The sequence below is a fragment of the Tenrec ecaudatus genome, chromosome 1, assembly GCF_050624435.1.
Source record: "Tenrec ecaudatus isolate mTenEca1 chromosome 1, mTenEca1.hap1, whole genome shotgun sequence".
In the NCBI taxonomy this organism is placed as follows: Eukaryota; Metazoa; Chordata; class Mammalia; order Afrosoricida; family Tenrecidae; genus Tenrec; species Tenrec ecaudatus.
The window spans coordinates 26,039,293-26,064,979 of record NC_134530.1 but is presented as its reverse complement, the minus strand read 5'-3'; the positions used below and the strand labels follow the sequence as shown (position 1 = coordinate 26,064,979).

The 25,687-nt window shown below is 58.4% G+C and overlaps 1 protein-coding gene across 2 annotated transcripts in view; it reads right to left on the bottom strand.

Annotated features, from left to right (window-relative positions):
- Positions 1-16,375: 16,375 nt before the first annotated feature.
- SKI (SKI proto-oncogene) overlaps positions 16,376-25,687 on the bottom strand; it is a 70,892-nt gene continuing 61,580 nt past the window's right edge. The window contains exons 2-7 of one of the 2 annotated variants that reach the window (XM_075550198.1): positions 22,983-23,108; positions 22,772-22,887; positions 21,714-21,982; positions 21,230-21,531; positions 19,856-20,086; positions 16,376-19,757 (exon numbers count right to left, since the gene is read on the bottom strand). In XM_075550198.1, coding sequence (XP_075406313.1) covers positions 19,569-19,757; positions 19,856-20,086; positions 21,230-21,531; positions 21,714-21,982; positions 22,772-22,887; positions 22,983-23,108 — 1,233 coding nt within the window. In that variant the 3' untranslated portion in view covers positions 16,376-19,568. The remainder of the gene's footprint in view (positions 19,758-19,855; positions 20,087-21,229; positions 21,532-21,713; positions 21,983-22,771; positions 22,888-22,982; positions 23,109-25,687) is intronic. The other variant, XM_075550208.1, reaches the window with a different exon arrangement.

The following is a 25,687-nucleotide window of genomic DNA, read 5'->3' as shown; positions in this document are numbered from 1 at the left end:
AGTGTCTGAGGTCGTCATGGTGCCCGGTCCATGCGGCTCACTGAGGGCTGGGTCGAAGCACACTCGTGGTGCCTACCTGGGAACGTGAGACGGGGTTTATTACCCCGTAGGTTCCCTACAATGGCTGTCTCTTCCCGATGCGAGGTTGCCCCTCCCCAGAGATGGTAACTCTTTATGGGCGTAGAAAACCTCGCCTTTCTCCCCTGGGCAGCTGGTGGCTTCACACTGCAGACCTTGTGGTTCGCAGCCCAACATGGAAACCGCTACGCCACCAGGGCGCCTAGCCTGCCCAGCTCGGTGCACACTATTTGAGACACTCGGCCCCGGCTACCCAAAGCTGTGATAAGGCCCCAGGACACAAACACGCAGCTCAAAAGAGCTGAGCCGTGCTACCCCCTCGCACTTGCTCCCAGGCCAGAGTGACTCCTGCCTCTGGGACGGGCCTGCCACACTGGTCACTGCTGGCTCCCTGGCATCCCCAGAGGGGACTCACCTGCAGTCATGGTGCCCCTGGATTCTGACACCGTCACAGGTCCTTGGATAGGGACAAGAGGGGCTCCCCCTAGGTGGATCGTGCGCACTGTACACCCACCCACCCTCTTGCCCACCCAAGCCAGGCCCAGGCTGCCGGGGCCACTCTCTCCTGGCCCACCAGCCATTCTGGCTCAGAGTGCGGTACAAGGTGAGGGAGGCTCCTATGAGAACCAGGGAAAGGGGCCCAGGCCCCTCACACCCCACAACAGTGGCATCCACCCTCCCAGGTTCGCCCTCCGTCAGTAAATCTCTTGCCAGTCGTTCTCTAAGATGAAACCACATGTCTGTCAAAAGAACAAAGAAAACGATGTTTCCATTTAGGAAGAAGAAATCCCGGGGCGCAGGGAAGCAGCTGCTATTCTCCGATGTGTCGGGTCAGGGGTGGCCCATCAGCTTCATTCCAAATCAGCAGCCAGGACGTTGGCAGTGGGTGGAGGGGGTGAGGCATGTGTGTGGTGGGTAGTGGGTGGGGGGTTTACGGAGTCCAGGGGGTGGGTGCCCCATCCCCTATGGAGGACACACGCTCCTGCAGCCAAACCAGAGGAGGAGGCTCCCGCTGCAGGGGGGGATCCTGTGCAGACACTCAAACCCATCTTGTCACCAGGTGAAGCTGCCTTCAATCCCTACCAAAACCCAGACCTGTTTTTAAACCATTCACAGCCATCGCAGCCGTGCCCACTCCTGGCGACCCTGTGGACAGGGCAGAACCGCCCCCGTGGGTTTCCAAGGCTGTAAACCGTTACAGGAGCAGAAAGCCTCCTCTTTCTCCTGAGCAGCAGCTGAAGCGTTTGAACCACTGACCCTGCAAGTTAGCAGTTCAACATGTAACCCACTCTGCCAGCAGGCTTCATCTAGGATCTCTAGATGAGGAAATGCATGGATGAGAGAAGAGTGTGTGGACGGGTGGGTGGATGAGTGAGGGAATGAACAGATGGGTGAGAGAACAGGGGGTGAGTGGGTGCATTGGTGGATGGATGATTGAGAGCTGGAAGGGCAGTTGGATGGATGGATGGTTGAGTGAAGTGAATCAATCAATGGATGAGGATAGGGACCACATCTGACCTCCTCTGTCTCCCAAGGCCAATTGACACAGGGTAGAGAGGTGTCAGACATACTTCCACTCTCCACCTCTTCTGACCTGAGCCTGACACACCCTTCCATGGCTGGGTGCAGGAATTCAAGCAGGGGCACACAGGATTCACAGATGATGCTCATGGTGATGGGGCTTACTAGGGACGATAACAGGTTACAATTCAGGGCAGAAACGCTCGAGATGCAGTTGTTCAGCCAGGGCTGGGCTCCAGGCAGGTTTCTCTTGGCCCTCAGCCAATTGTCCTGGCCTCTTCCCTGCTGAGGCAATGTTACAAAGTTATTTTAGGGTTGCCGATAAATGCCCATGGGCATGCCACTCTGCCATAATTCTCAGCCTGAAGGCACTCAGCTCCAGTTCGGTGGGTCAGCAGACCCAGAAGACCCAGTGAACGGTGAGGGAATGGGTAGATGGGTGAGTGAAGAGACAGATGAGAACACAGTGAGTGGGTGGGGAGTGAATGGATGGATGGATGGATGGATGGATGAGTGAATGGACAGAAGAGAGTGAGTAGAAAGATGGACGAGTGAGTGAATGAGCCCATCAATGACAGATGAGAGAACAGTGAGTGAATGGATTGATGGATGAATGAGCGGATGATGGATGAATGGATGAGAGAACAGTGAATGGGTGAATGAGTGAACGAATGGATAAATTTGAGATTGAGTGAGTGTTGGGCCTGGGCCTGCCCCTCAGAAGTTAGTCCTGCAGGTTTCAATAGCGCCCGTGTTCTTAGGAGCGCCAAGGAGTGATGATAGAATGCGTTCAGAGAAGATATCCCAGTTCCAGAGTCCTGCTCCACACTTCCAGGCGACACTCGCCACAGCCACAGCCAACTGCTCCTGTGGTCCCGCAGCCTGTCGGGTGGGGCGGGCAGGGGGAGGGTGCCTGTGGGAACCGCCACGGTGACACAGCTAGCTCCAGCTGGGTCCCCAGCACCTCAGCCTCTTTCCAGGCTCTGTGAAGGCCTTGTGGAGATGCGCGAGGTGATGTGTCTGGCCCTAGCGATGCCCATCCCTCCGCAGGCACACAGGGAGCTGTACAGGGGACCCCTCTGTCAGGCAAGCTCAGGCTGCATGGAACTTACTGCACTGGGGTGGGGTGGCAGCTTGTCTGTGGAGGAGGGGCAGGGGCCCCATAAGCTTTACATACCTTGTGTTAGTCTGGGTGGACGAGAGACACAAATTCATAGACAACTCATGTATAAGAGAAAACTCTGTATCAAAGAGTCATTAAGAAAACAACCCAGCCCGGTCCAGATCAAGTCCTTAAGTCCAATATTAGCCTATATGCTGGATGTCAATCTATAAATTCCTCTTCAGACTCACTGAACACATGCAATGACACCGAATGCAGGATGATTACAAGCCAGTGGGTGGAAAGTCATGTGCATCCAGTGGTGGTGGAAGCATCTTGGCGCTGGCATGGGTCTCCACGTGGCTTCGCCAGCCCCAGGGCTCTAGCATAGCTCCATGTGTCTTGCCATCAGGAATACCAGGTAGAGTGTGCCTGGCCTCCAGTGAGCTATTCATTTCCTTTGTGCCTCCAAATGAGGTCATCAAGCTGCGACCTGATTGACGGGCTAGACTCCACCCCTTTGCAAGTTGACAGGAGATTATGTAACTACCACACACCTGGAATAGGTACCCCAGCTAACCCCTACTCTCCCCTAGCCAACCCAGGGAGACCCAGGGCCAGGCTAGGCCTGCCAGCCCTCGTTCTCTGGGTCTCCGTTCCCCCAACAAGCCTGACTCCGTGATGGAGCATCTGCCAGTGGCTCCTCATTCATCCCTGAAGAGTCGCTGTGTGATCCCTACATGCCAGATGCCAGCAACCTCAACTGTGCATGTGCGTGAGATAGAGAAGGAACAAGAGAGAGGACTGAGATGGAGGAGACTGAGACAGAAGGACAGAGAGACACACACAGAGAATGGTGCCACAGCCCGTCACCCAGGACGTTCTGCCCATCTAGGCTGGGCAGTGGGCAGCCCCATCTTTGCCCTCCTGCTAAGACCCAAACTTTCCCGGGGGCCCTGAGGTCCAGGCTGTCTCTGTCCAGCCCTTATTCCCTTCAAAGCATCGGCTTGGGCCCTGGTGCCAGGACACCCTCCCCAGACCACCCAGCAGCCGGCTGGGATTGGCAGAGGACGGTGCCACCAGGCTGAGGCCCAGGAGCCCAACAGTGTGGCCTTGTGTATGTGCATCCCTGCCTGGCACAGGTGACCTCCCAGCCCCCTCCCAGCTGTCCACTCGGCCAGTCACCAGCCTGGAGAAACCTTCAGGGGCTCAGCCACAACCTGGGCAGGCCGCCGGGCCTCAGTGCCAGGAGATGGCTCAGCCAGCTGTGTGGTGAGCCTACCCCTTCCCGGCAGGGCTTCCTGGAGGGCCCAGGCAACTAAACTAGTTTCTGTGCAGCTGCCCACCCCTGGCCTGTCAAAGGTGGCCCCTGTGGCACCCGGAGCCCTAGAATGTTGCCGAAGTCACTGAGACCTCCCACCCCAGGCAGCAGCTCCCTCTCCGGAGTCGCTGACTACCCACTCTGGTCCTCTCCACTTTGTTGTCTGTCCTACTCCTGTCCCTCAGTAGGGGACAGCCACTCAAGGCCAGGCCCACCACTGCAGACACCCCTGGCAGGCATAGGAGCTGTTCTGAGAGCAAGTAGGTAGGGAGAGGGGCTGGCAAGACCCTGCCCGTTGACCCTGGGTGGCCCTGAAACCAGCAGCCCTCCTCCAGTCTGAGTCCAACCCTGCAGAGTGGGGCTGGTGACAGCCACATGACCAGTAGCTGCCCTTGGCCACCTCCTGGTGGAGCCCCAGGCCTGAGGGTCAGGCACGTTTTCTGAGTGCAGGACCAAGCATGTGGCAGTGCAGCAGGGTGCAGCCAGCCATACAGGTCAGCCAATAGCCCCCCCAAGGCCCTGAGTCACCCTTCATGTTGGTAACCATTCAGGGCGTTCTAAGAACAGGCACCCCAAGGCAGGGCCACCAGGACAGGGGTGCCCCCTGATCACAGTCCCAGAGTGCCTATGGGCCAGGCCTCCATTCTAAGGCCACCAGGTCAAGAAAGGGGCTCTCACACAGAGGTCTTCCTCCAAATTGAGACCTAATGAACTCCTGGGGTCGATGACAGTCACATGATAGGCGCCCCAACAAAGATCCTGGTGCCGTGCCAAGAGAGGCAAACTCTGGAAGTCGCTGGCTCCCCTGCCCCAGGTGAACAGCCCAAGGGAGGCACTGTAGACAGCTCTGCACCAGCTGCTTCAGAGAGTCCCCGGGGACGTGGTCATGGCCCATGACCCTCAGAGGCTGGTTTTCCCCCTCTGGGCCTGTGAGGAAGTGAGGTACAGGGTGCAGGCACAGAGTGGAGACCTGGTAATCCTACTGGACCCTCAACCTGTTCCACAGCTGAGCTGACGCAGCCACAGGGGCCCGGGGAGTCTCATCCCACCCCCAAATTCTTGTGGTGTCTCTAGGAGGCTTGCCTGGGATCTGCTGACGAGGGTGCCAGTTTTCATGGGGGACCCTGTCAGGGGTGAACAACACCCCACGGAGGACATGACCTGTTCCCATGGTGGGGGTGGGAGTGGGGGCAGGGCTCTGTGTGGGGCTGGAGAAGAGTGAGGGGTCAGGGCCTGCAGAGTCCTAACTGAACACTGTACCTGCCAGAGAGCTACAGGGAGAAGGCGGGGGAGGCAGGGCCCCATCAAGGGGCAGCCTGGCCCACTACACTCTGCAGAACCTAAGGGGGAGAGGGCCTGGGGGAGAGTGGAGTCACCCTGACGGCATCTGGAGTGGAGTGGGTCAGGCAGGGCCAGATCAGTGTGTGGTTGTCCCGTGGCCTCTGGGTGTTCTCCTGTGGCTAGAAAGCCAGTGGGAGGGGTGCCAAGTTCTTGGCAGCTGTCCCCAGAGGAAAGGTCAGGCCAGGGGCGGCCTCAGAGAGATGGGGTCAGAGGTGAGCAAGGAGAGGCACATCTCGGGTATCCTCTCCCCTTCACTAGAAGATGAAGGTGTGCACACACACTTATACACACCACACACGTGCACACACATATACACATCCCACAAGCACTCACACATGCACTCACACCACACATACCATACACACATATATACATACCACTCACACATATACATTCAGACACACCATACACATACCACACACGCATATACATTCAGACAGACATACCAACACATACATACCACATATACACTCACACCACATATACACTCACACACATAAACACACACACATGCATACACATATACATTCAGGCACACCATACACATACACATCCCATATACACACATGCACACATATACACTCACACACATACACAGACACACCATCCACAAATACATTCAGACATATCACACACATACACACATGCATACACATATACATTCAGGCACGTCCCACACACACATACATGCACACATGCATACACATATACATTCAGGCACGTCCCCCCCACACACATACATGCACACATACATTCAAACACACCACACCCATATACACATACCACACGGGTACACTCGCTCACACACACATCCACACGCCAGCCCCCTCCTGGGTGTTAGGGCTCAACCCCGACGAGTTTAGGGCCTGGCGCGCGGGATCCTTTTCCCTAAGGAGTGGGCGGCAGGGGCTACGGAGACTTCCTGCGGGGAGTCGGTCTCCCTCCCGCCCCAGCCCCCACCCGGTTCTGCATCCCTGGGAAAACGCCTCGCAGCTCCAGAGTCAAACTTCCCGGAGGGCGGGGCCGGGCGGGGCTGCAGTGCCCGTCTTCGCCGCGGGGGGCGCGCCGGACGCGGAGTCGGGGCCGCTGCGCCGGGGTCCCGACACGTCAGCGTGCGCTCGGCCCGGGCCCCCCGGTGGGCCCACGAAAGCTCGACGGGCCCGCGCCCCCACTGGGTGACGCTCGGAAACGGACCCTTCCGCCCGCTCCCAGCGCCGAGCGGCAGCGGCTCAGCCGGTGGACCCCCAACCCCTCGCCCTGCAGGGCTCCCCCGCCGTGCCCGGCACCGCCAGCCCGGCGCTGCGGAGACCGCCTCGCCCGGGGACTCCCCGCTGCAGGCCCCACCCCGCCCCCAGCCGGCCCGCTCCGGGGGACCCGAACCGGGGGAGGGAGCGCCACGCCAGGTCCCTGGGGCGGGGCGGGGGCGGGGCCTGGCACTTCCTGCCCGCCGCCGGGTCCCGCCCCCTTCCCGCGCGTACGCTGTACTTGGGGGCGCCCCCGGCCCCCGAACTCGGGTCGCGGGGAGGGCCGGAGGGGAGGGCGAGGATGGAAAGGTGGCCCCGCACACCGGCTGCTCGGGAACGCCGCGGCCCCAGCGCCCCCTTCCCCGGCCCCGCGGCGGTCGAGAGTGAGCCCAGCCGTGGGGGGAGTCGCTGGCTCCCCCAACATCTCGGGGAGTCGGCCGGCTCAGGCGGGCAGCGAGGCCGTACTGCTGCCCGCAGCCCCCAGCCGCCCGGAGCCCCCAGCTCGGGTGCCGCCCGGCCCGCCAGCGGCCCCCCGCCGTCGAGTGCCCACTCGGAGCAGGCGAACGGGAGGGGAAGCGAAAGCAGCAGCCGGCGCCCCGGGGAGTCCCGGCCCAGGGAGGCGGAGAAGCTGAGTCGGGTTTTCTGTAAAGCGCGGCGTTGCAGGAAACTGAGGCCGCGGGGACGTCCCGCTCGCGCGGCCGCCGCTGGAACCGACTAGCTGGGCCCCAGCGGCACCCCGGGGTCTTCGGGGCCCCAGCCGGCCAAGCTTGGCTTTCCTGCCGCGCAATTCTCCATGCAAAGCCCTACCACCACCCCCAAGGCGCTGCCTGAGGCAGGGGGGCCCCCTCTCTCTCTACCAACAGCTCTGGATCCTCGGCCCCCTCACCTAGTCCCTGGGACCCTTGGGTGCTCGCTCGCTCCCTCCATAGCTTGACCCTTAAGTCCTTGGCTCTGCCCCAGGGGGCGCACCCCTCCCAGTGACTCACCCTCACTGAGGCGCTGGCCCTCCCAGCACTGACTCATGGCTGGGGTGCTGTAGCCCCACATACAGACACTCCCCCGGTGCTGGGGGTGGGGGTCAGGTTCGGACTGTCAGCAGTCCTTTGGGGGCGTCGAAGCCCCTCCTCCGTGCACACAAGCCTAGTTGTATCGATGCGATTTTAGAAGTCTCTCTTGGGGTGTTAAGGGGTCTTGGAGTTTGCCTGGCCTCTGCCCTTCCTTCCTCAAGAAGACTGCTGCAAGAGGGCTTTGAGGGAGCTCACCGCGGGGGGGCATGCACAACTTCGAATGGGGGGGCGGTCGGGATCTGGCAACCTGGGGCCAGCAGAGTCTGGGTTGGAGTGGACGGCCTCGCTCCCAGCCCACTCCTCCCGCCCTGCATCCGGCCGGGCCGGAAGGAGCTGGAATGTGGGATGTTTGGGCGGCTCCATTGTAATTCCAGCTCTGCGCTGCCAAACTTTCCCCCAGGGGTGCTGGGGGGTGGGGGTGGGAGGTAGAGGGGCGGCGCTGCAGGGAGGAGTCTGACCGCCCCACCTCCACCAACACCACTGGAAGTTAAGAGGACTCCAGCATTGGGGGTGGGGTGGGGTGGGGTGGGAGGACTGTCCCGGGCCTGGGGCCAACGACATCTTTAGCCAATCCTAGCCTGGGCTGTGAACAGGGTCTTCTGTCTGACCCTGCAAGGCAGCGCCCCTGCTGGCTCCAGAGGTGGGGCAGGCAAACAGATTGAAGGCCGGCTTATATCCTGCAACAGGGGTCACTATGAGACCCCAGAGGGGCCCTGAATGGCTGGGCCCACCAAGCCTCTGCAGGGACAGGCCTGCCTTAGACCAGTCCTTCCTGCCATAGGTGCAGGGCCTACCTGACACTAAAAAGCCTGTCGAAAGTGCAACGTTTCAGCAGAATTTATTATTTTTTATTATAAAACAACAATCCCTGCTGTTAGTTATAAAAACAAACCATTTGCATAAACCCAATTTACAGGTACTCAAACTAAACACCAAACTCACTGCCACCGAGTCCATACTGACACGTGGTGACCCTCTAAGAGCGGACCGGTAGAAAACCCAATCTTTCTCCCTCGGAGTGGTTGATGGTTTTGAACTACTGACTTTGCAGTTAGCAGTCCAACGTGCAATCACTACGCCACCAGGGCTCCTCAATGTGTTTATCAGGCGAAATCTCTATGATCATTTACTTTCTGAACCATCTGAAGCGCCGCAGCCAGTTGTCATCAGTACTCAGTTACAGTGCTATTTGGAATCCAGGTGTTTCTCTAGCACATGTTACAAGAATGCACACTGCACTGACTCTGGATCCAAGAAAGGCAAAATCCTCGACAACTTGAATCTTTTCTCCATTTATTACGATGTTACCTATTGGTCCAGCCGTGAGGATTTGGGTTTTCTTTACCTTAAGTCGCAATCCAGACTGAAGACTGCGATCTTTGATCTCCTTACTTGCAGCAAATAAGATTGTGTCATCCGCACATCACAGGTTGCTAATAAGTAGAGGATAAATGGAGAAAGGGTTGAAGTTATCAAGGATTTTGTCTTACTTGGATCCAGAGTCAATGCTCATGGAAACAGAAGTCAGGAAATCAAAAGACGTGTTGTATTGGGTGAATCTGCTGCCCAAAACCTCTTCAGAGTATTGAAAAGCACGGTTGTTCCTGTGAGGACTAAAGTGCACCGGACATAAGCCAGGGTATTCTCAATTGCCTGCGATGCATGTGAAAGTCAGACGCTGAATAAGGAAGATGGAAGACTTGATGCGTTTGAATTGTGCTGGAGAAGAATATTGAAAGGACCGCCAAAAGGCCAAACAAATCTGTTTTGGAAAAAATACGACCCGAGTACCCTTGGAGGCAAGGATGACAAAACTTTGCCTCCCATACTTTGGACTTGTTGCCGGGAGAGGCCAGTCCCTGGAGAAGGACATCATGTTTGGTAAAGCAGAGGGCAGCGAGAAAGAGGAAGGCCCTCACGGAGCTGGATCGACTGAGTGGCTGCATCCATGGGCTCGGGCACTGGAACAATTGTGAGGACCGCGCAGGACCAGGGAGCGTTTCGCTCTGTCGTGCCCAGGATCGCTGAGTCGGAACCAACTCGGCGGCACCCAGCAGCAAGTACGAGCTGTTGTCTTTGTGACTGCTGGTGTCCTTATGCTGCTAAGTGTCCTAGAGTTGGCACTCCATGTTCGACAGCACAACACCTCCTCACGGTCATCGTTCTGTTGAGCAGCCTCTGGGTCAATCCATCTGGTCAAGGCTCTTCTTTTTCTTGATCCTCTCCTTTACCAGCATGCTGCCCTTCTCCCGGGGCTGGTCTCTTTTGATAAAATGGGTCCAAAGAAGAGGAACCTGAATCTCACCATCCTTGCTTCTAAGGAACCTGCTGGTGGTAGCCCCCTCAAGACACAGTTGTTCTTCTGACAGTCCCTGGTCAGTTCTTCTTGTCTTCCTTGTTCATTCATCGTCTAGGAAGCACTGGGAATACTGTGGTTTGGGTCTGACGCACCTCAGACCTCACAGACGCATCTCTGTCCTTTGCTTTTGCGCAGCCCGTTTCCCCACTACAATTATCCTTTGGTTTCTCCCAGGAGCATCGGTTGGGGATCCAAGCAAAGCCAAAACCTCTGCTATTGCCACCTCTTCTCCATTTGTCCTCAGAGTGCCTACTGGTCCAGTTGTGAGGATTCTCGTTTTTCTTTACATTGAGCTGCGATCCCTCCTGAGGGTTGTAATCCTTCATTTTTGTCATTGCGGGCATCAAGTCCTCGTCCAGCCAGGCAGGGTTGGGTCACCTGCCTGCGTATCAAACGGTGTCACCGAGTCGTCTTTCAGGCCCGATGCCATGTTCGTCACAGGGTCCAGCTGCTTAGATGACTTGCTCGGCAACAGACGGGGCGATATGGTGGAAGAACTGACACGCACCGTGCCTGATTGTCAACCACGCCGCTTCACTGTGTTGTGCTCAAACGACTCCAGGACCGTGGGTCGAAGTGGATGCGTATTTTTGCCAACGCCTTCAGTGCACTTGGACATCTCCCTTCGGTGCCATCCGTTCGTCGTGTGCTACCTCTAGAAAGGGTTGAATGTTGACCGGTTCTTTTTGGTTCTTTACCAAACACGATGTCCTTCCCCAGGGACTGGCCTCTCCCTCCATCTTCTTTTGACGCTTCCTGCATCGTTCATCAGTTTGCCTATGGAATCTTTCAGGATTACAATTCGAGGCTGGAATTTCTTCTTCGGTTCTTCCAGCCGAGATACACTGGGCGTGGTCTTCCTTTTGGTCTTCTTACTCCATGATTTTGCACGTTTCATTCGAATGCTTTCCTGTCTCCTTCAAGCTGCCTTCTGAAACGGTCTTTTCTTCCGTCGCGTCTTCCATGGGCTTTAGCTCCTTTCTCATCCCTGCCATTAGCTGTCGCTCCTCTCCATGCAAGAGCTGGGGTCAGGGTCTCTTCTGACATCCACCGGGATCTTCTCATTCTTCTTAATGACCTGCTGCTTTCTTCATGCCTGAGGCTCGTGATGTCCCCCCACAGCTCGTCCCCTCTTCCGTCATGAGCGTTCAGTGCATCCAATCTGGTCCTTAGATAATCTCCGAATTCAAGTGGGATATACTCAAGGTCCTATTTTGGCTCTTGTGGACTTGTCTGAAATGTCTTCACCTTTGACCTAAACTTGCATACGAGCGATGGATGGTCTGCTCCACAGGTGGCCCCTGGCCTTGTTTTGGCTAGCTATTTATTGAACTTCATTTCCAAAGACGTAGTCAAGTTGATCCCTGTGCCTCCCATCTGATGAAGTCCATTGTTTGTTGTTGCAAAAGGTCTTTGTAACAAAGAAGCCATTGGTCATGCAGCCTTCTACCATGCAAGCCCCACCTTTGTCTCTCATCCCCAAGGCCATAATTGAAAACGACTGGTCTTTCCTACTTGTTTCCAATTTCCTCAATGCAATTACCAGTCACTGGCAGCGCATCTCGACTGCAGGTTTGATCAATTTCCTGCTGAAGTTGGTGGTGGTGAGGAGCCGTCGAGTCAGTTTTGACCCACAGCGAACTTATGTACAGTCGAACCCAATGCTGCCCAGCCCTGCACCATTTTTTATGTTTGCGCCATTGCTGTTGGACCCCCCCCACGGGCACCGTTGAAGTCACGGTGGCAATCCACCTCATCCAAGGTCTCCTGCTTCTTCACTGCCCTTCTGCTGATGAAGATGTCCTTTTCTGGGAACAGGTCTCTCCTGATAAGATGTCCAGAGTACATATCCCACCATCATCACTTCTAAGGATGCGCTCCAAGCAAGATGAACTCCTTGTCAGCTTGATTCTTTTCTCTGGTTACCATGATGTCTGTCGGTCCTCCAAATAGGCCTTTGAGAATATCCCATCGGATTTTCAAGAATAAATTGTTCTCCTTGAATACTAATGACCGAAGATCTGATGAAAAGACGCTGGTACAGCGTTTCAGTTCATCCCTGGTTGTAGCGGTTGGTGAGTAAATCTGAGTGACGGTGGAATTAGCGGCATTATCCTATCATGGACAGCACTGCACTTCAAGCTAGATCCTGAAATGCACTTTCTGATGATGAATGTGGGCCACCCCTCTTAGATTCACCATTCCCACACCATCCAGCCTGTGACAGGCCGACTCAAGGTGGACAATGCCAGTCCGTTCCAACTCACTAGTTCCTAGGGGTTTGATCTTCATGCGGCCCATTCCATTTCCGATGACTTCCGATCTTCCTAGAGTCACACTCAGCACGTTCCACGTGCTGCTTATTTGCACGTGTTCGCGGCTGGTCCTGTTCTTTGGAGGTGTGCCCCACGGGCCAAGGGAGGTCCCGGAAGTTCTGCTCCGTCAACTTCATGAAGGTCGACTCGACTTGGAGGAGGCAGCTCTTTCCCAGTCATATTTTGGGCGCCTTCCAACCTGAGGGGAAGGGGCTCATCTTCCAACCGAAAAGGGTCCCCTGCTATCCATACTGGTTTCAGGGGCTAATGACCCGGAAGTGCACAGCCGCGTCCGTCGTGGTCTCTTCTTAGTCTGGAAGCTCAGTGAAAACTGTTCACCTGTGACCCTGCTGGCAGCTGCAGTCCAGGTGACTACCTGCCAGCCTCCCAGCAACGTGCCAGCCACCAGCACGACCAACTGGCTTGACGGTTACGGACTTGTTGGTCAAGTTCTCTGGTGTTTCGGCTGCAAGGTTGTGGGAAGTAGTATATATGTGTGAACCTCGACTGCACTGAGCATGAAAGACCCCTGGTCGCTCAGTGGATTGAGCACTGGGCTGCCCACTTCAAGGTCAAAGGCTGGTTCCCACCCACCAGCCTCTGTTTGGGAGAAAGCAGCGGATGTCGGCTGCAAAGCGGGTACACTCTCCGTCTGTCCGATCGGATCACTCTGAGTCAGAATCGGCTCGAGGGCAGTGGAGGTTTGGATAATGGGAAAGGAGAAAACCCCGAAGTTTCCACTCAGTTGCCCATCAGGCTGTAATAGAGTTGTCGCTCAGTGTAGAAAAATCCCACCAGGCGATTCTGTTGTTAGTGTTGCCATCATCTCAGACATAGTGCACATTACGACCACATTTTCCACCTATCACTGTATGACTGGAAGATGATAAGCCTTCCTAAGGCTCTTGTCAGGTCTGATAAGGGAGCAGGAGGCTCCTGGTGAGTAGCGGTGGGATGAATTACCTCACTGGTGACAACCACCTTATTGATGTCACCACTCACTGCCACCCCCAGCTGTGGTCGCAGACCCCACCCCACACCCACCCCCGCTCCCCCAGGGTTGTATTTTCTGGAACTCTTTCTTAGAAACAGGAAGTTGGGGTGTGGGCCCATGTTGCGGTGGGGTTGCCAAGCATGGGGTCACACTTCGTCCTCTCAATGATGAAGGCCCCAAGAGTGACCTTGAACAAGGACCTGGGAAGCAGGGGCCAGGACGGAGACCTCAGCCACAATCGGCACAGGTTCTTGATGGGGAGGGTCCAGGCCCAGCAGAGCCCACTCAGCCCCTTCCCTGCTCATGTGGCAGGTTGGTGCCTACAGTACTCTTTTGCAAGTCCCCTGGATGCCTGAGCCCAGCCCCCAAGTCTCCTGGCACCCTTGGCAAACCCGTTTGCCTTCCAGGGTCCCGTGAAACCTTACCAGCCGGTGGATTGAGGCCCGGTGAGGTGGACCCAGCACCCCCGTATCCAGGTCTGCTGGGGGCCCCTCAGCCTGGTGCTGGGCTCCTTCCTTTGAGCATTTCTAGTAGGGAGCCCAGCTGAGACTGAACTTCCAACGACCTGGACGGTTCTGACTTTGAAGGAAGTGTGAGGGGTGAGGGGACACAAGTAATATGGATAGAGACCGAATTGAATTGGTCAGGTCAGAGGGGACCCTTGGGCAGAAGGATGGTGGCCAATGGGTCAGCTGAAGCCGAATCCCTGCTGGGGTTGGGGGCCAGGTGCAGGGCAGCAGGACAAAGAGCTGGGGGGTCCAGCTAGGAGGTGCTTCCAGGGCCAGTCTGCCCATCCTGCCACTGGACTCTGGGGAGGTAAGGAGCCTTGTCTCTGAAAATGGGTTCCTTGGGTGGATACCACCTGTGTGAGCTGGCCTTGGGGCCCACTCAGTTAGTCACATGGACCCCCAGCCTCACACATGGCACTGTGTTGAGGGTGAGGGCATCTGGCCTCTCCTCAGAGGGCTGGGTGGGCTCTGGGTATATCTTAGCACTTCTTCCCCCACCCCATGGAGACCCTGTGCCGGGGGGTCTGCACCCGTCCACCGGCTCCCTCCTTCATGTGGCCTGTCCTCAGAGGCTTCCAGAACAGACTTGTTTACAGCAGGAACCATCAAGGTTAGTGCTTAGGCTATTTCTTGCTTGCTGAAGCTGCCAGGCCAGGGAGCAGGAGGGCCCACCTCCAACTGGCCGGACACCTGCCCAGCACAGAATGGTCCAGAAGAGTCATCAGGTCCCACCTGCCTGCCCCCCAAAGCTGGCCACCTGCTCCAGGCTGGGTGCCCTGTGGCCGAGGCCATACTGGACTGGCACAGGCCTGGACACAGATGGCTTTCTACGTGAAGGCAGACGTCACCAAGGCCCAGGGTGGTGAAATGGGTGGGGACCTAGCCCCATGAGTCCTGCCCTCGCCCCTCCCCTGGCAGTTGGCAGTTACAGTGGTCGCCGGGATCCTGTAACCTGGTCTGACACTTTCTGGGTCTCTGCCCAGTCCTTCATAAGGACAGCTGCCTTGAGGCAGTGTCCTGGGGGGAAGGGCCAGTCTCTCCAAGCTGAAGGCCACACTTTTCCCCCCATGGAATCCCGGAACGGGCCCACCACCCTCCTTCCCCAAATCCTGCAGAGATTTGGGGGTAGGGAGTCTGCGGATGTGGTAGATAGCCAGGCTTCAGTATGGCCCAGCAGGGTGGGGCAGAGTCCTGGTCTGGAAGCCTGGGCAACAGGTAGGGGCCTTGGGTTGGCTGACACAAGAGGCTATGGGGTGGGGAGCCCTCTCAATCCTGGGGGTGGGGGTAGGGCTGTTGAAAGAGGGAGGTCAGGCTAAGGGGAGGGGTTCCCCATCACAGGCCCCCAGCTGGACCCTGGGGACAGAGCAAGGGCAGGTGGCCAGCTGCTAAGCTGGGTGGCAGCTTCCTCTTTCCATGAGGGTGAGCCTGGGTCCACCCCCCCAGATCAGCCACGCCTGACCACAGGGTGGGTGGAGGCGGGAACTGATGGGGGAGGCTGAGTTGACCGTGGGCAGGAGGGCAAGACCCAAGAGGAAGACAGTCGAGCACAGCTGAGACCCGGGGGCCTGGGTGGGGTCCCCACGCCACTGGTGCCTCGGAGGAAGTGAAAGTCCTGTGGAGGAAGGGGTGGAGGGGCCAGGGGTCCGTCAGTCACCTCTGCCCAGGGTTCGCCTGTCTCTAGGTCTGGAGGCTGGTGGAAGCAGGCTCTGCATGCAGGTTGGGCAGCTCCTCAGCCTACGCCAGGGAGGCTGGGTCCAAGAACCCCCAGGGTGAGCAGAGCCCCATCTACGTCCTCCCCTGGCCGAGAAGTAACAGCTGCTGGGAAAACCTGAGAAGGTTCCTGCACCAACTTTGGGGGCCCAGTGTTGGGGTGTCCCGAAGCCTTCAGTGCTGATACCTGAGGATGAGGGAGCCCCGAAGGCAGACAAGGGCTGGACCTCCGGACACCAGTGCCAAGCTGGTCAGCCTCCCCGCAAGCCCAGGCCACTGGGGTTCAGTTGCCTCCTCGGTAGAGGTTGGTCTGTGCCCAAGACTCCCACTGGTACCATCAGCCCTGTGCGCCCACCTCCCCGCCCCCCACCCAGGGTCCACAGCCACAGGTAGGCCTTAAGAGTCCCAGGGAGCTTGGAGATGGCTGCTCCCAGTGCAGCCAGAGTTCCTGGTTCGCCTAACGGGCAGCCAATGAGGGATCATGCAAGGAGACAAGAAGTGGATGGGCCCTGAGTGGCCCTGGAGCCTCCACCCCAGGTCTCGGAAGGGAGAGAAGTCTGTCTGGAGGCTGCCCCCTCCCGGCAGGAGGTCTGGACTCACAGTCACTCATGGGATGACCCCCCCCACCAACCCCAACCCCACCCCTGAAAGACCGGGCAAGTGTCCTCGGCCCGCCTGGCCACAGGAGTCCCTAGCAGGCCGCCTGACGCTCAGGTCCTTTAGTGGACAGTCTGGTCTGCGCCAGAGGGCGGCTGGGAGCAGGCAGGGCTGAAGGACTTACAAGTACACAGGAGTAGATAAATATGCCAAGCGGTTTCTTTTTTTTTTCTTTTTAAATCAGGCATTTATAAACAAGAAAGCATACATTAATTACATAAAAATAGTTCTCGAGTAATAGAGTAAGTCGTAATATTGTCATTAGCAGCAGCATGGGGACACGGGGCGGGACACAGGGCGCTCCTGGCCGTTGGGAAGGTTGAGGTGGTCTTTTTTCCGGAGTCGAAAGGAAAAACAAAAACACCTGTAACTTCGACTTAAAGCGAGCATGAAAACGCCTCCTTCAACCCTGGGGGCTGTTGGGGTGGGGGTGGGGGCACAGGCCAGATCACACACACACACATACACCCCCACAGCCCGGCGGGAAGCAGGGATGGGCAGAGCACCCCAGCCAGGGAAGGGCTGGCCAAGGGGCCTGTCTTCCCTCTAGCAGAGGGGCAATGTCATCCTCCCCCAAGTTAAAAACAACTCAGAAAACAAGACAACTACCAGGTAAGGAGTCTCTGAAAAAGGAACCACCATATACAAGTATGATACACGGTGTAAAAGAAAAAAAGGTATTTACACGTTAATTATCTTTACACTGGCTAGTTCCGTATGAAAAGCAGGGTAGTACGTGGGCGAGTTAGCTGCTCCATAGATATGAATGTTATTGCTGTTGTGTGTTTTTTCCCTTCGTTAAAAATCTTTCAGTATAGAAATAATGAGCAATGAAACAGAACAGTTACTTCGTTCACGGGTTCTACAGACTGGGAGAGTCAACAGCCCACACACCGATGCCTCTTCTCCCTTCTTCGGGAAACTAAAAGGAGCTGTGCTGACGAGGGTGGGGGCTGCTCGGGGCCGGGGCAGCCCTGGGTCTGCATGCCCACCCCCAGCCTTACCTGGGAGAGGGGCCCCCACCCAGTGGGAGGCACGAGGTGGCAATTGGGGTGGTCCTATGGCTGGCCTGGTGTCAGAAGTGTGTCCGCCACCCCTGGACTGGGCAGGCTAGGTTCCTGTCTGCACTACCCTGGGATAGTCGGGGAGACCAGGGGGCCGGGGAGCCTCCTACAATGGCACTGTGGACTGTTGGTCCTCACTAGGGCCTACACCCACCAGCCTCTTTGGGACATGCTAAGGGTTCATATTCTTAGTTGAGGGCATTGATGGGGGTAGTGGGATAGGGACTCTCGGTGGCCAGGATGGCTCTCACACACACACACTGTCTCTCTCTCACACACACACATACACACACACTCTCTCTTTCTCACCACAACCCCCTCCCTCGGGAAGCTTACTCTCTAGGGCTGAAAGACTGAGCAGGCGGGTCTGGGCCCAGGGACCGGGTCCTGGATCTCACTGTGATTTTCTCTCTACAACTCGGCAGAGCCACACAGAAGCACGCAGACACGCGTAAAGCTTTTGCTCCAGCTAAATCATTTAGTTTCCCTTGGAGAAATGACGGAAAAAAACCCACAAATCTGGCAGGAGGAGGCGGAGTACAGCGTCTGCGTGCTGTGTTAACAAGACCGACCCTTTACACGGCGCGGTAATAATGCCCATCGATGGATACACGTGTGGCAGAGGTTTAAAAATTCCATGCATACAGTTTCAATAACTGCAAAGGAGAAACAGAAGCAAGAATAAAAACGAAAACAACAACAAAAAAAACGAAAATGAAGTCTCCAAACAAACGCTGCATATATGTGATGTTCCTTTTGCATTGCACGTTAGAGGGGGCCCGGGCAGGCCGGCGCCCCCCCGCAGTAAACCAAGGCCAAGACCCTGCAGACGATCCTGTCACCTCAACGCCGCCTGACGGGCTGGCAGTCCTGGTCTTTGCTCTTGGCTGCCGGGGGTGGCGGCGGCTCTTCATGGCTGTGTGGTGCGCGCACCTCCATCTTCCGCCCCCCCCCTTCCGTCGCACGCGCACCTGCCAAACGGACACGGAGGGGTGGGTTCCTGCTGGATGGCTCTCGTGTCACTAAACACCTCGATCTCAGGTCGGGCCGCCGTCGCTCATCTCCCGGGAACCCACTTTTCAAGCTCGGACGTTAAGAAACCTTATACAATTTGCATAAACAGTTGAGCGTAAACGAGATTATTTGGAATAAATGCAAGTAACTTATTTTTTGAGTGGCAGACTGGGTGGCTACTGGGGGCGGGTGGGCCGGGGGTAAAAGACGGGCGTCAGGGTTCTCTGTACAAGATGCTGGAAGGCACAGGCCACCCCCCAGGTCAGTGTTTGCATTTCCGTTTGCGTGTGGTTCCCTTGTTTGACCAAGCACCAGAGGGGACATCGTAAGCGCGGGACCCTCGGCTCGCAGCGCGCCCGAGGAAGATTCTCGACAAAGTGCAGTTCTAGGATACGTTTCAATGAACGGACGGACGGACGGACGGAGAAATGAAATGACGCTGCGTTTGTTCCGAAGCGCAGTCGCGGTCTCGCCGAGCTGGGGGACCGGGCGTTGGGGTGGGGGTGGGCATGCCGGGCGGGGCCGGTACCGAACGGGGGGGGGTGGGGGATGGGCGAGGTGCGGGAGTGAAGGGGGACTACTAGGTACCCATCCCTGCTCCACCCCCCATGCTGATGGCCGTGGTGATGATGGGCAGGGGGTGGAGGGGGGGCAGCTCATCTCGCGGGCGACACACTCCGCGCGCTTCCTGGCGCTGCAGGAAAACCGGGGTCCTTGTCATTGAAAAAATAGACTCTGAAGAAAATCGCTCCGGTGTCCTGGGCGGTGGCGGTGGCGGCCGCGGGGGCGGGATGAGCTGTGATGGCTTCCTGGCCGGAGGGCCGCGTGGCACCAGCCCGGGCTTCCTTAGCGGGTCTTCAGGTCGGTGTCGGGCGTTGGGGAGCCGGGGTGGGGGTGCTCTCAAAAGTCAGTCATTAAAAAACGTGTTGAATTTTCTGAGTATCGCGTCTCGGTACTGGTTTTTAAATAGCTTATAACAAAAGTGTCCATGTTAAAATGTCCTGGAGGGGGAGGGCCGCCCGGGTGTCGTTGGCGCGGGGTCGGAGCGGCCCTCTCGGGTTGGCCAGTAGAAAATTCTGCAGTGGATTCCAAAAGGATGTGGTTACAAACACTCGCTTGGTTATAGGCACAGTAAGACGTTGTGCTGTGTGAACCGAGGGGGCGCGGGAGGCGGGGAGGCAGGCGCGTGGCGCCGCCTCGGCCACGGCGCCACACCCACCCATTCCGACACGTGCTGTCCCGCACGCCACGCGCACGCGCCGCCGAGGGTCCCTACGGCTCCAGCCCGGCCACGCTCTCGCCGCCTGCCGCCTCGCCGCACGGCCGCGGCCAGAGCTGCTCCTGCAGCTCCTTCACCACCTTCTCCAGGTGCTCCCGCGCCTCGCGCTCCCGCAGCAGGTCGGCGCGCAGCTGCTCGCGGTCCGCCTCGGCGTGCTGCAGCTTCACCTGCAGGTCCTCGATCTGCAGAGGGGAGAACGGGCGACGCCGCGTGGTCAGTGCTGCCCCGGGCCTGTCCCCCACCCTTGCCCCTCTGCCTGCCCACCACCTCCCCTGGGTACCTGGGCGGAGTACTTGGCGCGCAGGCGGCCGGCCTCGCAGCCCTTGTCGCACACCCGGACCTGCCGCGCCTGCTCCAGCTCGCGCTTGAGGCGCACACGGGACTCGTTCGCCTCTTTCATCTTCTTCTCGTTCTCGGCCCGCAGCCGTTCGATCTCCTTTCGGAGGTTCCGCTTGGCCTCCGTCGCCTCCCGCAACTTCTCCTTCTTGGCCACACGCAGGAACTCCAGCTCCTGGGCAGGATGTGGGCCCGTCAGGGCACTGGGGTTCTTGCTGCCTCTGCCTCCCACCTTGCTGCCCAGCTGAGGCCACATCCCCTCCCTGGGGGCCCCTCTGGCTAGTCTCAGGTCCTGGGGTGCCCCTCACACACATTGCCAAGGTATAAGGCCTCAGCACCCCACCCAGGCAAAGACAAAGCCCTGCTACATACAGCCTACTGCACAGAGGCAGGGGAAGGGCCAGGGTGATCCTCCAGGCCAGTGTAGGCAGCGACTCATGCTCAGTGCCATCCATCAACACAGGATTCACAGAGCACTGAGTGCCAGCTGCCCATGCAGCCAGATGGGGACATCGCTGCCACCCTGAGCCCTGACCCACGTGCCCATGAATGTGCACGTGCAAGCCCCCTCATCAAGGTGACTTGGAGTGGGAGGCTGACCCACACCCAGACGATTGTGTTCACACCCCAAGGCCCTGAGGGCCCCACGGGGTGGAAGCCTTGTTCTTGGGAAGCTGGCCACCAGCTGCCAGCTCTTGTGATGCCAGAGTCTACTGGGGGGTTCCCTCAGCTGGTGTGAGTGATGATGTGCCTGCCCCAGTGGCCACACCCGCCCTCCCTAGCATTATCTGCCCTGCGGGCATCTGCAAAGGCACCATGAGCTGTGAGTGCACCCACCTCGCATGTGTCAGAAAAAACGAATGCAAAGGGATAGAGGCGGCGGCGAGGCTGCCAAAACACCCTGCTGCTTCGGCAGACAGCGGCCACTGCACAGGGGGGTCATCTAGAACTCAGCGGGAAACGGGGGCATTGTGAGGACCTGTGCTCGGTGCCTGCTGCAGTGAGCTCTGCTCCACGCTCACGGTGCTGTGGCAGTCCCGCTCAAGAATATGAGGGCTGGGAGCCCGGACCTGGCATGAAGGCACCTCCTCCCAGCTTGCAGTGTGAAAGCGTAGTGGGTACAGCTGCTCCTAGCCCTCTCAACTAAAAATAGTCCACTGGCTATGCCCGCCCTGGGCAGGGTGTGTGACTCATCAGGAGGTCAGCACCTGGGGCCTCCCTGGGAGGGCAACCTGCTACGGTCGGAGGGGCCGACTGGTGGCAACCATGACTGCCACCCTGTCCGCCCCCCCCCCATCTGGCAAGCAGGAAGGCGCACCTGGTGGAGGCTCCGCTTGGCCTGCAGGGCGGCGCTCAGCTTCTCCTCCTGCCGCACCCGCATCCTCACCACCTCGTGGAGAAACTTTTCTTTGGCCTCCTTGGTGTCCAGGCCGCTCTCCAGCGCCTGCCGGAGGTGCTCCAGCTCCGCCTCCAGACCCGCGCCCGGGGCGTCTGCGTGGGCCGCGGTGTCCAGAGCGGAGCTGGCAGGGGCTGGGGCGTGCACACCGGGGGAGCTCAGGTCCTTGGCGGAGCTGGACGAGGTGAAGGAAGGGGACGAGAGCGAGGAGAGCGAGGAGGTGACTGTAGAAACAAATAGCAGTTCCAACGCTGAAGGCTTTCCAAAGCACGGCACGCTCCTGAGCCCACACATTTCCTGCCTGGGCTCTCGGGGGGTGGGGTGGGGGTGTGCCACACACTTGAACCCAGTGACCACGGAGGGGCCCACGCCCCACACAGGGAGTAAGAAAGAAAACGGAACTCACACTTACATTCTTCCCTGCTCTCCACTTCGACCTCGGCCTCCGAGTCCTTGTCCTCCTCTGGGACAGCAAGAGGCACCAGGCTCTCGGGGACCACGGGGTTCTCCTCAGCCAGCTTCCGCTTCCGTGGCTGGATGGACACAGAGAGGGTCTCGGGGGCCCGGGAGACGACGGTGGCACATGGCGGGCTGGTCACAACCTTTTGCTGGGCTGGCGGTGCGAGGGCCACGTTGGGGGCCACGGCTGTCTCGAAGCTCTTATAGGAGTAGAAGCTGCAGAGGGTGACAGGCATTGGGTCCTGGGTCTGCCGCAGCCAGGCCCTCCCAGCACACACATGGCCAGCCATGGTCCTGGGGACCCCACTGCAAATATGGCTCTCTTGGACAGCTGGGCATTAGTCCACAGGCAGCCTGTGCCAAGTGGAGGGATGCCCCCCCCAACACACACACACTATAGCCCTCCAGGAGGGCCTAGGGAAAGCACTGGATGCTTCTTCTGATGTCAGGTGACCCCCACTTAGGAGGCACCTGGGCACCTTGCCCGAAGACTCCTCTTGCTGCCTGTGTGCAGAAGCTGTGTCTATGAGGCCCAGTGGGGCTGCCTAGGCGGGGCCAGCCAGGATGAGCGGCCTTTCCCAGGAGGTGGGGGTGGGGGAGCAGTCTGCAGAGTGCAAGCCACAATGACTACTCAACAGGGCAAGCTGAAGGCACCCAGTCACAGACAGACCACAGCCCAGGTGGCAGGCCCCCAGCCCCGTCACTGCAGGGCAGGGCCTGGACAAGGGCTCCACACTGGAAATGGCTTCTAAGCGGGGGTGGCCTCATCTCGCAGGAGCCCATTGTTCTAAGGTGTAGCCCCAGAACCTGCAGTATGGGGTGCCAGGCAGGTGCAGACAAGCCCCCTTAGAGCCACTGCCCCTGAAAGGCCCCCCCCCAAGCCCCACCCCTGTCTAGTTCAGAAAACACGACTTGGTCGCATGCCTCTGGTCAGTGAGCAAATGCCTCACTTGACACATCACTGCCGGCAGCAGCACGGAGGCTGCTGCTGAGCCGGACGCTCACCTGTCTCGGATCAGTGCTGGGAGGTGGGCAGGGAGTTCCTTGTCGCTGGTGGACACTGCAGGGGACCAGGGTCGGAAGGCGGAGAGGCGCTGGCGAGGGTGCACGCAGCCCAGGCCCTGTAGCAGGGGTATCGTGTGAGCAGCAGGGATCCTCCCCGGGGACCCCGACCCAGGGCACACACAGGGAGGGAGGGTGGCTCCTGGGGCAGCACCTTGTTGGAGGAACCAGCCAGGGTCCGGAGCCAGCTGGACTGTTTGTCCTTCTCTGTGGCCGCAGGGGACTGGGAGGAGGTGTCATCTGCCTTGGGTCTAATGGAGGCCGGGGGTTCAGAGGGCACCTGTGGACAACAAAGAGGACTCAAGTTGGCACTTCTGACCTTGGAGCTGACCTGCTACAAACCCATCAAACATACTCTGCCCTCAGGACGGCACCACCTCCAGCCACTGAGGCTCTGAAAGTGACCCCACGGGCCTGTCGGGGCCACAAGACCAAGAACAGGAGGCCGTGCACATGACAAGTGCAGGTGAACAGGACCTGCCCCTGTCCCCACCCAGAGGAGCCACCCATCACCAACAGAGCTAGCTCTAGCACGGCTGTCACCACCCGGGCCAATGACCTCACCCGCACAGCTGCAGTGGGCACTGAGAGCCATCCCCACACGGGCTCTGCCAGCGGCTTCCGCACCCAACGCACCCTGGAAAGGACCCTTGCTGCTGAAGGGCGGCGGCCTGCAGCCTGAACAGGTGCTGAGTGGGGGCTCAAAACCTGCGCCCTCCTCCCCCATGGGGGCAGCGGGAAGTTCATCAGCTAGAGGCACTCACACTAAGCAGTCTGTTGAGTGGATGTTCTCCCTCCCCTGGAGCCCCCTCCCCACCCAATCTCATTCTCATTCCACCCGGCTACTGGCTGCCTCAGGGGCTCAGAAGCTCCCAGAGAGGGAAGTGGGTTGACGGAGGGCCCCAGCCACATTGCAACATAAACAAGCCACTTGGGGTGGCTTTTACAGACACGGATCATTGCCCCTGTGTTTCCGAGGCTGTCGATCTTGACGGGAGCAGAAAGCCTCATCTTTCTCCTGCAAATCAGCTAGTGGTTTCAAACTGCTGACCTTGTGGGTAAGCAATCCAACGTGGCACCAGGGCTCCCGGAAGTAAGGTCAACCGATACCAAACTCACTGCCACTGAACAGATGCCAACTCAGGGGAACCCTGTAGGGCAGGGTAAAACTGACCCTGTTGAGTTTCTGAGACTGTAACTCATCACAGCCCTGTCTTTCTCCTGGGGCTGAGGTAGCAGGGGGCAAACTGCTAACCAAAGCACACAGCTATCACCACAAAAGACACAGTGGACCGGCCCAAACCCTTGGTCAGGAGGGCAGCACCAAGCCCACAGCATCTCCTTGAGCATGCGTGCCTTTAGGGGCACACATGTGGGCCTACCCACCCTCTGGCCCCCAGCACCCTGTGAAGCCAGACAGGGTGGGGCTGGCGCAAGAGGCAGGAAGTCATGTCCTCGGAGTGCCACTCCAGGAGTGGCTTGGCCCCTGGCCAAGGGGGAGGGGTGTTGGGTGCCAGAGGCCTCTGTCCAGCAGAGCCTGTGGCCACTCCCAGCAAGAGAATGACCCGGAACCTAGGTCCACCTGGCAGCCTCCTTCTGCGCTGGGAAAGGAAGATCCAGCCACAGGAACCTCATCAGAAAGCTCAAGTGACCTACCACCCAGCACCCGGCACCTGGGCTCCGACAGCCACCCAGGTGGGGGCCCCTCCTCCACTGCCAGGGTGCCTGCTGTCCCGCCAAGTTCAGGGCCAGTGACACTGCACAGGGTGGGGCTTCCTGTCTGAGCAAACACTGAACTAGGGTAACTAGGGTGTGAAGAGGAGGCCCAGCTCTCGCCCAGGGAAAAGCCACAGCCGGGCACCGTCTGGCACAGCTGGCAAACCTCAGTCAAGACTTCTAGGGTGGGGAGTGCCAGGAGACTAGGGCACAGGCAGGCACAGGCAAGCACAGTGCGAGTGTGTACACACACGCACACACATGGGTGCTCGAGACTCAGGTCTGGGGAATAGGGCAGACCAGGGCCCAGAGGCACCTGGCAGGGCAGATCTAGATCAGGGAGCCCCCTGGGGATAGAACACTGAACACTAACTTATCCCCTGTGAACTTAAAAAAAAAAGTGTTTCCAGGGGCTCCCGGCACAGCTGGCATCCTCTGTATCACCACGTTACAAAGAATGGGGATTCCAGGGTGCTTTGAGGTGCTCTGGTAGCCCAGTGGCTTAAGTGCCAGGCTGCAGCCATTCCAGCCTACCAGCTACTTGGGAGAACTTCAGATTTCTGCTCCCCTAGACACATACAGCCACTAAAACACCAAGGAGCTGTTCCCGCCTGTCCTGTTGGGTCCAAGTGATTCGGAACCACAGCCACAGTGAGCAGTTCAGTTGTGCTCACGCAGAACCTGAACAGCACAAAGGGAGACCGTGTGGCCCCAAACTGACCCACCACCCACAGTCTGGCTGCAGACCTTGAAAGGTGGAGGTAGAGGTGAGCCCCAGGAGACCCCCACTCTATTGTCTATGATCAGTGAGGTTAAGTGAGCAGAGCACCCCTCAGCACTGCTGCTCAGCACACATGCAGCCTGACAGCAACGGTGGGCCGCCCACAGTGCACCTGACCCGCACTTTCTCAGGAAGGTGGTGCTGTCCGGGTCCTGAGAGGTGACGGGGGATGCAGTCAGCACCTTACCCCCACAGGGCTTTGGAAATGGCCACAGGCCAAGGGGGCTTTCGTCCCACGAGTCCAGCGTGAGGGGCCACATCCCAATTTCACAGGGGCACCATAGAAGGGCGCGTAACCACACCCTGGTGAGCAGAAAACAGGAGCACTCCCAATCGACAGAGGGGCAACGGGGAAGGACTTG